The following is a 14,203-nucleotide window of genomic DNA, read 5'->3' as shown; positions in this document are numbered from 1 at the left end:
TTATTGAAGTTCTATAAACCTCTAATCATTAATGCTATTTTATTGATATGTAATTTGATAAAATAAGTAAATCTAGTATTTTCAGTTCTCATTGAAAGAAATGATATTTACTGTTCAATTAAAACTCTCTAACATGGGGAAAATGATTAATTAGTTTGTTTTGCGTATTTATGTTTCCGAATATGTGAGTCATTTGAGAGATGGCAAGATTGAAGGATAAACAACTATTTAAATTATGATTCAAAAATATGGGTAGCTTCGGGGAATAGACTTTATTGGAGTGTCAAATACGATATGAATATACAGTAACTGATTACTGCAATATCTCAAGAATCTAAAATACTATTATGTATGTATGTAATATGTATGTAATTTGTAAGTAATTAGATTTATATAGCTCATTAAGCTGGGGGTCTCTGTGCGCTGATACAACAGAAAGCAAAAGAGGAAACTAAACCATTGATCTATTCTGACCCTGTAATCATGTTATACGTGGTGGCACAGCAGCACTTGAAACATGGCTAAAATTAATTTTAAAATTAGTAGTAGATGCACGCTCCTGCAGGGGCCTACATTTTAAGAATGAGGTGGAAAGAGGTCCAAAATAACCTTTGTCCAGTACCCGAAGCTAAGGAAACCAACAGAACAACAAAGTGACAGGGAAACAAAGAGGCAAGGTCTGGACTAACCCGGTTATAAATGCACTTGAATGCTCTCGCGCTGGTCACCCAACAACTCAACACTTGATTAAAAAAATGTATAGTCCAAGATATCACTGCTGCAAAACACAAGATTTACTTTAATCTGTATATAAACTTGAATTTACAGGAAACTCAATTATATTAGTATCATCACGATAATAACTACTTTTTATTTTTATGTATTTTATAGAGTATTATCATTGATAAGACTTGGTTACCTACCACAATGCAATGAAAATCTCACAAATCAACCACAAAGTGACTTGTTACAACACTGATACATATTTGAGACAGACAGCCCATTGTAAACACCTTCATTTAATACAGTACAAATTCTTTCTAGATGCTACACACAAAAAACTTATTAGTGATAAAACTAATTGTTTATATTTATGTTACACTTTCAGTTGATACATTGACAAAATAAATATTACCTGTTTGGTTGTATTTAACCAACAATGCCCAGTTATTAAAACATGTAATACCTTGAATTGAGTATTGAAATTTAGTAGCTCAAAACGTACAGTAAATGTTAAAAAGATGTCATTAATAAATTACCAAAATACATTATTGTTATAAATATAAAATATACTGTAGTGGGTCTAGATAAAAGCCTGGTTTCCATAAAATTGCTACAGTGAAACTGTCGCTACAATCTGTCTCAAACATCAAAATCAGGAAAGCTTACCAAACAGCATTGCCAACCAGTGGCGTATCTAAGGGAGGGCATGGGGGCGGATGCCCCCCCCCCAAAAAATTACTCGCTCCACCCAGTGGCCCCCCTCCCCAAAAGAAAATCATGGTGAAGTTGTTAAAAATCGCCTAAATCACCATACTGTATTTTGCGAATTAGCGCCCCTCAACTGATCACTGAGCTTCCCCCCCACCCATCTGCCCCCTTTCCAAAATTACGCCACTGTTGCCAACATGTTAGGACGCTGATAGCATGCAGCGGATTTAAGGCGCACAATCAATCCTGTGCTTTATCAAGCATGAACAAAGTACAGAATTGTAAGATGTCCGACTGCCTTGACCAAAGATCTTATAACAATATAGTGTTCTCCGCGGTTTGCGTGTAACAAAGAGAAGCGTCCAATCCACACAGAAAACAATAGAAAGTAATTGTAATTGAAAGAGGGCATCCTAGTTGTTACTATGGTAGTTGTTCCATAATATGCACTGAGATCATAGATGTCAAAGTTCAAAAGTAACTGGAATTGCAGGAGGGCGTCCTACACTGCGTTATTACAGAATTTGCACACAGAAATCGCGGAGAACACCTTGTTATTATAAGATTTTGACAAAGACTACCACAAGAATGGGGGCACCCTATTATATTTCAAATAGAGTTTGAAAATTGTACATGCGTTCTATAGACGCAGCACACGTTCGATGTGAATGCTTTTTATGCTCTTTTGAAGGACGCCCTCTAGTTTGTGGTAGTACTTTTTGAGATAAGATTGCGTTTCAACAAAACCCTTAGTCAGACCTCTTATAGTTCTATACTCTTTGATAATGATGCTGCCAAAATATACTGTGGACATTCTTAAGGTTAGCAGCTCTAACACTTAATATTACAATATTTTAGACAATATCAAAGTAATATTTATTAGTAGCATATAGTATCACAAAAAAAAATATCTAGACTTGCCCTATCGGTAGCACAATCAAACCAACATCAACAAACAAATCTATTGATGGGCGTGTTGAAGCCCCCTCCTCCACCACAGCCTGGGGAAGGACCGTCCTTATCATCTGAATCTTCTGGTCGGTGGTAACTGATATTCTCGGTACTGTAGCTCACTCGCTTCTGTGTCCTTTTTGCAGCTGCTTCTTGCTCCTGTCCAAAAAAGAAATATATAAAAAATTACTTTCAAGAACATTGTTCAAATAATGTTTATGAAGTGATAGGGATAATATTGATAATAACAGCAATAATTAGAATGTGCGCAAATGGTGTGTCCAGCATTGTGCAATTATATCTGTGTACAGGTCAGTTGTTCTGTACCCAATATATTTCAAAATTATATGGAACAGACGTCCTATTGAAACAAACATGATACATCTGACCGCACTAATAAATGGTTGAGTATTACATCTGTTTTTTTTCCCACCAAATATCGATCATCACATAACACAAAAACAATATCTTTCCACAAACATCTATATGTCTTGAAATAACTGTATTACAATCTCATTCATTGCTTTCTACATTAAACTTCTGGGTTAAAATGGACATTTTTGTTGAGGTTATCTATTTATTATTATTTATATTACTTACATAGCGCCATTTCTTTGCAGATACAAAGCACTTTTTCCATGGTAATTGGGTTCACATGCTTTAAATGTTGCTGCAGGTAATCAGCGCAAGAGCATGCAACCCCACCTGGTACCCACTTATACTCCTGGGTAGAGAGAAGCAATGCAGATAAAGTGCCTTGCTCAAGGACACAAGCAAAAGGTACAGCAAGGGATTGAAACCCCGAGCTCGAAGTTGGGAAACCAAACCATTCCCACTCCGCTAAAACATTCTACAGGTTGTATGCATGTTGTACATTAAACATCATGCTCACACATTACCTTTAAAAATTTCATGTTATCTGCAGCAACAATATCCTTAAGATCATTTGGTAAAACTCGTACATGCGGCAGTGTACCCATAGCCCCATCCGCTGTGTTATCGTTCCGTTTATAAAAAAGAACGTATGCAGAATCTCTGTTGAAGTTCTTCATGACTCTACTGAAATTCTCGTAGCTTGAATGCGTTACATGACAATCATTAAAACTGTTCCAATTTCCTTCAACCCCTCCTTTCAATTCTCTTGCGTAACAATAGTAATGACCGCTTTCTGATGAAGAACCTGAATGGAAAACAACAGCTGATAATGTGTATTTCTGTGATGGCTGCGGTGTTTCTGTTGTTCCACATTTAGTATTCTGCCTGCTACGTTTGTTATCGGGAGCATCAGAGCTTTCTGATAGGTCTGAATCTGCAGGTCGTTTTTTACCATCCTTTACATGTTTCAAAGGTAGTTCTAAGACCTGAGGATATTTCACATCTGTAAGTATCTTCCGCCGAACACGCGTTTTAACATCGTATGCGAACCGCATCAGAGTTAGAATCAGAACTTGCGGTGAGCGTGTTATCTCAAGAGTTTTTTCAGCATTCTGTAATTTTAGACAGTTTTCGCAGTTGTATTTGTTATCTCCCTCCATTACCTCCGGCGATATATAATGCTCAAGCATGTCTTCGATATGAACTTCTTTATTTTCGTCTGATTCATGCCGTGTGGTTGGTACTATTCGTGTTGCTTCATCTACCGCCATTTCCCTTATTGCACTCGGTGTAAACTTATCCGGTGGCCAATTAATCGGGCCAACAAGCTTTGGCACAGCATTTGAGCTTGAGGATGGACTGCCCTCAGCACCTTCTGTTTCTGGACTGTGACTACTTGGTTTACGAGCAGAGTTGGGATCTCCCCCCAGCATGCTCTTTCTGTCTCCCGAATCTGGGAATGCCAACGGAAGGTCGTAAAATATCTCTGTCCGCACGGATTCATGATTACAATTTAAACAACGGATTTTTGTCAAAGATTCTCCGCAAAAGAATTTTTCTGTGACTGACTGTGTTTTCATATTCGTAGATTTTGTTTTCGTCCCAACACTTAGTCCATTTTTCTTAGAGTTTAAGCCTGTGCTACCAGTTCCATTACTTTTTGGAACTCCAGGCCTAGTTTTATCCTCCTCATCAAGGCGATCAAGTAGGTACTTTAATAGTTCTGAACAGTCCTGTTGAGCTCTCAGTGTGAACCACGGAGGCCTAGCAACTTCAACAAACATCTTCGGTTCAAATGCTGCCCTCTAGGGAAGAAAACAGGAAAAATAATGAAAAAATTTCTAACAGACTGTATCTGCAGGACGTAACAGCATCTAAAGCCAGGCACACACGGCGTCAGCTGTCTCTTATACACATCTAGATGTGTATAAGAGACAGGTACAGATCAAGTCGAACCTAGTAGTGAACCGGCCGATACGTTTACCGTACGAGTAACTACACTGGAATCCGAAATTTCTCTCGAGGCGATTAGAGTTAGCTAACTAGAGGACAAGACAATGCAGTGGGTGATAGAAGCTAAGGAATCGGGCGGTAGTAGACCGGCATGGGATGCTGTTGAACCAGAGTGTAGAGCATATTGGGTTCTCTGGGACGCACTCCAGGTACGCCAAGGAGTCCTACACCGAAAGTGGGATGAGGACGTTTGTTAGGGAGACGGTTCGTACGTGGCGCCTTGGGTCGGACTGTTCCATTATTTTCGAAGGGGTGTTCCGTTTTGGGAACAATGGCAATTAGTCGGTTATCCAGGTAAGTATTCACGAAATAGACTTGATAGTGTGGACAGAGCTTTATCTTATGCTATTCAAGCATTCACACTGGTTATAGTAAAACCTTCTTCAGAATGGACAAATGTTCTGACATCACACAGGACCATATATAGGGACATTATGACTATATATGGACATACAACAGTTTTTTTATCAAAGAAAATTTGATATTGTGGAAAAAGCTTCAGTGATGTGCTGATTAGCGTTGTTGTTTGTGTTGGGATTAAGGTTGGTATTGCTTTGATCTAGAGTGCAGTCAGGTAGCAGTCTTTTTTGACTGAATATCATTTTGATGGTAATACAATATATACTACTTACATTAGAATGCTTCAGAAATGCGAATGCAGTCAGGTAGCAGTCTTTTTTGACTGAATATCATTTTGATGGTAATACAATATATACTACTTACATTAGAATGCTTCAGAAATGCGAATAATTTTCTTAATTCAGTTCTTATTTTTTGTGATGCCAGTGTTTCTTCATATAATATATCATCTGAAAACCTATCAATAAGTATAAAAAAGACAACAAAATTGATGCATGTGACAAAAAATCAACATTTTTGATTTATAGTTTGTCCAAAATTTCAGGTAATGCATTTTACATTTAGTTGTAATGGATAAAAATGGTCTATAAAGCCATTTTGGAGAATGAATTAAATAAGTAGACCAACAAAACCAATTGTCACTATAAATGTATAACAGATGATGTCAGATTCCTATTAATTCCAATTTAGGCCCCTGAGGAACTGAAACGAGAAAGAATGTTGTACTCTTTTTCTGTTTATGCATTTATCAACTTCAACAGAGATGTCTGGACTTTGTTCCACCACTTTCCCCATACTTTGGCCACCACCTGTGGCATATATTATTAATTTGTTTATTTCTTACCCATCAGTCATGTAGAGGGCTTGTACAATACTGTTCAAGTAGCAAGTATTCCCAAGATTTACGAGACCCGTCTTGCCGGTGTCAGACTTTGCAGCGGACAGCTCACTGTCGTTGCTGTAGGTTGCTTTTGATGTCCATGCACTCTTGTCCAGCATCTGTTTCATTGAGTCCTCTGAAGACTGAGGTATATTCTGTGAAAAACCAAATAAAGTACAGTACATATTTCTTGAATGTAAACATGGTAGGGAGAAATATCTTCATAACTTTTTGAAATTTTCCACATTTGCTTCTGCCGAGCGATAGACGACGCAACGCCGTCTGCTAATTGTCAGTGGCAATCTGAATGGATCCTCATTAAAAAGACGATCCGTTGGGTCCGCGTCTTCACATGCGTTTTTCGTCACATCACCGTCGCATGCAGTGAGTAACCGGCTTTATGAGTAGAATCAGATAAAATTGAGTTAATTCTTTATGTAATATAATATATCTGGGTGTGCTTACTCAACAGATTGTGAGTGACTGCATTTCTTCAGCGTAAAAAACACCAAAAATACCCCAAAGTGTGTACACTTAATTTTCAGTCGGGTCTTCTGGTGGTGGTTTGGAACCAATGGTTTAAACATCTCTTCTGACAGCTTATGTGCTATTTTAACTTGCATTTCATCCCTCCAGTTGAAATACAAGATGATCAGCGATGAAATTGAACCAGAGGGGCTAATGGTTGTACATAGTTTAGGCAGGATCCCTCCAGAAAGCATTCATTGAGAATGTTATTATTTTAAGTACCTGAAACACATCTAAGAGTGGTTGATACAGCTCAGGGTAGCCAGCATGCTGATACATTAAACAATACATCAACTCTGCTAACTGTTTCAGATGCTCATGATGCTCATCCATGCCTTCCTCTCTCCATGCCTTCACCAGATCCGGTACAAGACCAACGATCTAGTAAAACATTAACAAAAGATCTTTACCAAACTAGAAAACATAATTATGATATGAAGCTTACCATCCCAAAACCAATATATTGTCGTTAAATGGTAAACTAATTAATTTGGCAGTATTGTATACTTTAGTACAGAGAAGCTGTAACACTTTTACTCATAACTTTAAAAATAGTAAGTCAATTCCTGTAAATGACCTATGACCCATCATTTTAAGGCTTATAACCAGGAAAATATGAATATTAAAAAGTAATGTCACTGATGCTGGTATTGCCCCATGGCAAGCCCCATATTATATGTGTTACAGCAAATGTATCTGTAAATTTCACAGTTCACACTATTACAAAATGCCTGTCATAATGATGTAATTTCATATCCATATAAAGTGGCGGCGCCAGCAGGGGGGCTTAAACACCAATCGGTCTAGTCAAGCCCCCCACCCCCACATTGGCCAATGCTCGTCAGGCAGTCGGACCAAAAAAAAAAAAAAAATAGGCCTAGTTTTCCCATCCCAGCAATTTGGCAATCTAGAAGCCCCAATTTAAAAAAAAAAAAACCTTGTTTTGGGGGAAGGGGACACCTCCTCCCATACCCACCCATGGCTCGGGACTTCAGCCCTCAGATAATGCTGTGCGCTATAGTTACACCCATAAATAGTTAGCTCCCCACCCCAATAAATTATATCCTAGAGCCGCCACTGTCCATATAAGGGTAATTGGTAAAAGCATTTTCTCATAACACTTTGCAATGTAAATATGAACTTCAGCATGTCTAATATGAGCATGCTACAATAGTAGAGTAATGACATGTGTCAGAATACATTCCACTACAGTAGATGGTACTGTACGCGCACAGACTAGATGTAGGCTATTGTATTTTGAAGTAAATATATTGGCATCCTACTCAGCTTAAAGCCTGGTTTTCATAAAATCGCTACACTCCTGCTACTGTGTTGTCAGTGCAATCATTGTACTGCGTAGCAGACGCTGATACACACTCCATGATTCGACCAAGCAATCAGCATCAGCAAAAGCTGTTGGTGATAGCATGTAGCAATCGTATGGAAACCTTACAGGCAACTGCCTGGTAGTAAAGTTAAGACAAAGAACTAGCATGTTTACCTTGTGAAATGCAACCGGTAAGTGCTGGAAGCTTAGTAACATGTGGCGTAGAACAGCCAATGTACTTTCTCTTACATCGGCATACTTCAGTTTTTCAAATACCTACAATTAGTAAAATATAAGGAAGACTGGCATTTAAAATACATATCAATCAATCAATTCAACATTCATTCAGCCAACAAAACATATCAAATTATTAAAACTATTTATTATTTATTTTAATAAATCTATAGGATTATATGGTCAGTGCCAGTATCCGATGAAATGCTCACAGCATGTTCGACTCTTCAGAGCACATTTGCCACGGAAATTCATCAGAAGAACGGTCATCTGTGGCTGCAACATTGTGCACATAGGCGTAGGCTGGATGGTGCCGACAAAATGGGTTAAAATACGAAAAATGACCATTAAGTTTTCATTAGAATAGGGTTTTAGTTCTGCATTCTCATTTTTCGCAAAAATTATGTAAAGCTCTGTCTAGGGGAATGTTTTACGCCCATATATGGTCATGATGTGCATATATATGGTCATGTGATGTCATCATGACCATATTGAAGCATGTCACATCACATGCTTTAGAATAGCCACTTGCATGGCATACACACCTGTATAATTGATTCACAAGTTACTTGAATCAAGATTGAGTACTTTTTTGCTGCCGCTAAATTCTTCAGAAATGCGTTGATCCATAAGTGGATGTTCTTGACACCTGGCCACGCCAGCCATTCCATCATACGTGTTAATGCCGCAGTCATGTTTAAGTCTGGTATAGCCTGGTCAAAAGCTGCATCCTTGGTTATTTTTTTGATGATTGACACAGGAACTCTCTGTACAAGAGCACCAATGGCAATTGATGGTTCAGGATCTTTAAGATCCACTGAAGAGATCGTACGGAATGTCTCCTTCAGAGATGGGATCACAGCTATTGTGATGTTATTGTGCCAGATGTAGTGAAGAAGGGCGCTGATTGCCTCCACATCCTTCTGCTTGTTAACGTCTGAGCGTGAAATACTTTCAGCATTCACGCATTTAATCAGCATGATACATAAACCTTTCATTTTGTCCGCTTTTGGGATGCATTCTGGTATATCAACGAGAAGACGACTTAAAGCAGCAAGCGACGACAACGGTGCTTTATCTCTTGCCAGAGCGATCGCATTATTTTGTACAATCCCATAAAATGGTCGTCTATCGTCCATAGCTCGTAAGCATACATGTATGAAGTTGATAGTTTTATCGATACCAACAAAGTGATCTAAGTCAATAGTATAACAGTACTGCAAAAAGAATTCCCTGAAGACAGTCTGGTTTTGCTTGCTCCATGCTCTTATGACGACTGTCCCCATTTCCTCTTCAAATTCTGAATCACTATACACAATCCAAGCCATAGCTGTTTTATAAATGCTTGTCAATTCTTCTGTGTCAATCTTACTTGGGTTGGTTGAAAGCTTTGTAATTAATGTTTTTTTTAGAATTGTTTTATGATTTGATGCCATCAATCCTCTAAGGATTTCATCCATTTTTAAGGTATTTTAAGTCTACATAAAAAGAAAAACATAACTTTGTGTAAAAAATGTAATTTGCATGATTTGTACAGACCTTTCTAAAATATAGTAGGAAATATATTGTTCTAACATTCCACAGTGCTTTAAGATAGCAAGTGCGATCATAAGACTCCTCATGCGATTTGTTGAGCTGGCTTGACCCTAGCCTTAACCTTCAGTGTCGCTATACATGTATGAAATTGATAGTTTTATCGATACCAACAAAGTGATCTAAGTCAATAGTATAACAGTACTGCAAAAAGAATTCCCTGAAGACAGTCTGGTTTTGCTTGCTCCATGCTCTTATGACGACTGTCCCCATTTCCTCTTCAAATTCTGAATCACTATACACAATCCAAGCCATAGCTGTTTTATAAATGCTTGTCAATTCTTCTGTGTCAATCTTACTTGGGTTGGTTGAAAGCTTTGTAATTAATGTTTTTTTTAGAATTGTTTTATGATTTGATGCCATCAATCCTCTAAGGATTTCATCCATTTTTAAGGTATTTTTAAGTCTACATAAAAATAAAAACATAACTTTGTGTAAAAAATGTAATTTGCATGATTTGTACAGACCTTTCTAAAATATAGTAGGAAATATATTGTTCTAACATGCCACAGTGCTTTAAGATAGCAAGTGCAATCATAAGACTCCTCATGTGATTTGTTGAGCTGGCTTGACCCTAGCCTTAACCTTCACTGTCGCTATGTTTAATGCACTATGACATGTCAGAACATATCCATTTCCTTTTCCATAATTATAATAAGTACCAGTATTAATTAGCCAGGCCGCCAGTAATTCATAATGTGACATGAAATTTCGCCAGCTAGGCCCAGACTGTATAGATAGCAAGGCCTGAGCATGGAATATATTCTCAGCGCAAAAATTTACGCAAGAAATGCATCCATGCATTTTGGAAAATAAGGGCCGATTTAGAGCAAGTTTGTCCAAAATTATTATTTAAATATTATTATATAAACAATGTATTAATGTAGCAATTATGATTCTACACATCTACTTTCCATGCTAGGCCCTAATTTAAGCTGGTTTTTGAGATATTATCTGTGCAATTTACAGTCTGAGTATGGCCCTGGCCTTTTATTTAATTTTAGATGAATAGAATAGGCCTAGGCCTAGTAGGAAGGGCCTAGGCCTACACAAATACACTACAACATTTCAGCACTGCTGGTGACCAGGAAACTGGCTTATTGGAATAAGTTTCTAACCTTTATGGTTAGGCTAGGCCTATATACCACCATCATGGCTCTCCCAGTCCCAAGCTGTGTCGGCTAGCCCACACAGACAGAGACGCCTAGGCCCTAGCCCAGCCCTCTAGAGTCTATAATACTGAATAGGCCTAGCCTAGCCTTGTGACAAGGCTTGTCTCATTTCTAATCGGAAAACTAATACATAAAATTCTATTAAACACTTACAAAACCTTTCTAGATTATAAGCCGTTTCTTGATGAATATATATATATATATATATGTGTGTCTGATACCAAAATTCAATAAGTTGTTTGTTTTACTATGGTTTTAATTTACTTTATAAAACAGACATCATCATTATTAGATCTAAACATTCGAAGCAGTTTAATTATTAGCATGTCAGAGGTCATATTGTTGTTCTAAAATTCCGCCCTCTCTCGAGAATGAAAAAAAAAACACTTTCCGTTCGAACTATTTTGCCTTGGAATTATTAAGCAGCAGTAGACTCACTCGTAAGTAATTGAACACAAATTCAATTGTATGATAATGATTTAATACCCCGTACATTGCACTAATTTTACTATGGTTCCATTGATGATACAGTAATTCATTAAATAATTTATATCCCGATAACTTAGTTTTTGGTTAAATTGAAAATATAGACAAAAGGCCTTTTAATTTTAACAAAAGCCTGGCGATTTCGGTCCGAATTATACACCAGACAATAGTACCATTAGTATATAGACCATAACTATAATAATTTCAATGATCGTATTTAGGCCTATTATGTATATTTTTCTGTATGAAATATTTTTTAAAAATCTATAATTAAGGTCCAGACGGTTGCTTTATGTGTCCATCGGTTTTCTTGTTCTTATCTTCCCATGAAACAACAATCACTTTTCTTTCCATTCGCCTTACCGTGACGCACAATAATTTCTCGGGAGAGAGAGGGAGAGGGAGAGAGAGAACATGTTTCACACCCATATGTAAATACTGGGATAATACATTTGTTTAATAGTTGTCTTCTTAGACACATTGGTAGCTCCAGGTCTTTAAGGATGTACTTTAGTTTGTCGAACTTAGCTAAGGCTAGGTGTGTTCATCGCTTCGATTGTTTCCTCCTTCAAGCAGATCTTTTTTTCCGAGGTAAAGGTAATCGTCACTATCTCACAATAAAAAGCAATAAATCTTAATTTCTGCAGTCATGTTGTGAAGGTTTTTTAAACTTTAATTTACAAATTGTCTCTTACAGTAACAATTTGTTCATCATGGGATTAGAATTGGAAAATTCGTAGACTAAGTACAGTATAGGCCATTTTATTGTTTTCCTTTCTGTGAATACGGCCATTCCCTACCTCTATAAGACTAACTAAATTAATGTATTATTTCAGTCTGTGTAGGCCCCATAAATTGATCATATTCAAGGGATTCTATGTTGAAAAAAAAAGTTTACATGAAAACATCAAACATGCAAAACAGATTCCAGAATTCAGCAGAAGGACGTCTATATTAGTTTAAATCGTTCTTTGTTTCCTTATGTGTATTTTCATTTGGTCTTTGCATTTAATTATTTTGTTTGAAGCCGATTCTACAAATCTTGAGCGCAGTACACAAGATTTTAGGAGTTCACACTGTATCTGTATACACTTATTCACGTTTACATATGCCATTGAAACAGAATACAGTACTGTTAGGATTGCTCTTTGATTCTAGGGTATTTTAAACCAGTGCAAAAACGTTACTTCGTTGGAAGGGTTGGCTCTAGTGAGGGAAGGGGCAGTTGGCCAGGGCTTCCGTTGGAGTGAGCTGCAACCCCTGGACCACTTTCGAAACATTTTGAGGGACGTCCGGCCACGTCAACTTTGCTCTCGTAGTGGTAGATGTATATTGTATACATTATTGACATGTACGTTATTATTTTAATGATTGTTGGTTTGTTAATAGAGTAATATTGTTTTCCTTCCAGATGTAATAATATATTATCCGAAAAGTATGCAACTATGTATTTATATATTGGATTACTATTTATTGAAAGTATTCTATCCCAGTAAAAGCCTTAAAGGGACACCTTCAAGAGCAGACAAATCGTGAAATCAAAAAAGCGCGTCAAAATACGCGCTGTTGTCGTTAAGGACTTTTTGTGTGGTAAAGAATACAAAATTGCTTGACAACCAATACGCGCTCGTTTTGACGCGCTACTGTGATTTCACGAACTAACACAATCTACTTTGATTGTGTTGTTCCCCTTAATTAAAGGTTGTCCCACTGTGTATGTACTGCATATGTAGTCCAGAATCACTTTACATTTTTAATTCCTTGCCAAACTAACCATTTTTCTTCATTTTTTGTATACCTGACCTCTCACCCTCTCTTCACGTCAAACTCTCATCAAACAAGTATTTATAATAATAGATTCAAGATTCAAGATTTTTATTGTCAGAAAAGAACAGTACTAAATAAATGATAACCAGGATATAAAACTATTAGCACCAAATGAATTCAAGTCATAAGATGTAGGCCTACAGTACATACAAAGAATATTAAACATTACTAAACAATATTACACATAAAACTTAATTTTAGGTATAGGTAAAATTAAATTAAATTTTAGTTATAGGTTTAACATCCAATGTTTAATATATGCTCATAATGCGGTGCGAAAAATATACAGGATACAATAAAGCATAATATCGGCCTTACTAATAATTTTTTTTGCATCAACATCACAATTATCACAACTGAATACCGGTATATAGCAAATGATAACAGTTAATTTATCACAAGAAATTATTTTAGCACATGTCATTGCAATTGTTATACTTTTAAATTTATAATTATTTGTGTCTTTATTTTATAAGTTGTAATTTTTAATGAATAGTATTTTTATAACACATCTGATTGGACGAACACAATACAATAATAACATGATAAACATTGAATTGATGTTAATGAAGGCGGTTAATGTATTGCCCATTCCTCTCTCATTTAGGAAGGAAATCTACTTTTTTTTAACCTAGCTAATACTAACTCTACATCTTAAACTACGACCTATTTAACCTAGCTAATACTAACTCTACACCTTAAACTACGACCTATCTATCAAGCTAACCTGACTAACTGCAACTATCTAATAGGCCAAATTAAGATGGATATGAGAGAGGGTGGACTAGGTTAGGACGAAATGAAATGATGAAAGTGATATCAAACAGTAATGTACGAAACAAACAAATACATGGAGGTTGACAAATATACAAACAAACAAGTAATTGTATTGATGAATACTGTATTCGTACGGTTCTTGTTATTATTATTATTATTTATTATTATTATTATTATTATTATTATTATTATTATTATTATTATTATTATTATTATTATTACTATTATTATTATTATTACTATTATTAT

At 36.5% G+C, this 14,203-nt stretch overlaps 1 protein-coding gene across 3 annotated transcripts; it reads right to left on the bottom strand.

Moving 5' to 3' along the window:
• Positions 1 to 772: 772 nt before the first annotated feature.
• LOC117108834 (ubiquitin carboxyl-terminal hydrolase 38-like) lies at positions 773 to 11,160 on the bottom strand. 3 transcript variants are annotated; one of them, XM_033250991.1, is made up of 9 exons: positions 11,018 to 11,160; positions 9,776 to 10,098; positions 8,645 to 9,255; positions 8,040 to 8,141; positions 6,761 to 6,919; positions 5,975 to 6,165; positions 5,494 to 5,587; positions 3,282 to 4,562; positions 773 to 2,541 (listed from the first exon to the last, which is right to left on the bottom strand). In XM_033250991.1, the coding sequence occupies exons 2-9, from the start codon at positions 10,077 to 10,079 to the stop codon at positions 2,380 to 2,382; spliced, it is 2,904 nt and encodes a 967-aa protein (XP_033106882.1). In that variant the 5' UTR covers positions 10,080 to 10,098; positions 11,018 to 11,160; the 3' UTR covers positions 773 to 2,379. The 3 variants fall into 3 exon arrangements, with proteins under 3 accessions (XP_033106882.1, XP_033106884.1, XP_033106883.1); XM_033250993.1 differs by having other exon boundaries at positions 11,023 to 11,130; XM_033250992.1 differs by lacking the exons at positions 9,776 to 10,098; positions 11,018 to 11,160 and having other exon boundaries at positions 8,645 to 9,571.
• Between the last annotated feature and the right edge of the window lie 3,043 nt (positions 11,161 to 14,203).

Source organism: Anneissia japonica, unplaced genomic scaffold (assembly GCF_011630105.1).
Source record: "Anneissia japonica isolate Jap-2015-1 unplaced genomic scaffold, ASM1163010v1 scaffold6417_len956965_cov193, whole genome shotgun sequence".
In the NCBI taxonomy this organism is placed as follows: Eukaryota; Metazoa; Echinodermata; class Crinoidea; order Comatulida; family Comatulidae; genus Anneissia; species Anneissia japonica.
This window is presented reverse-complemented; position numbering and strand designations above follow the sequence as displayed.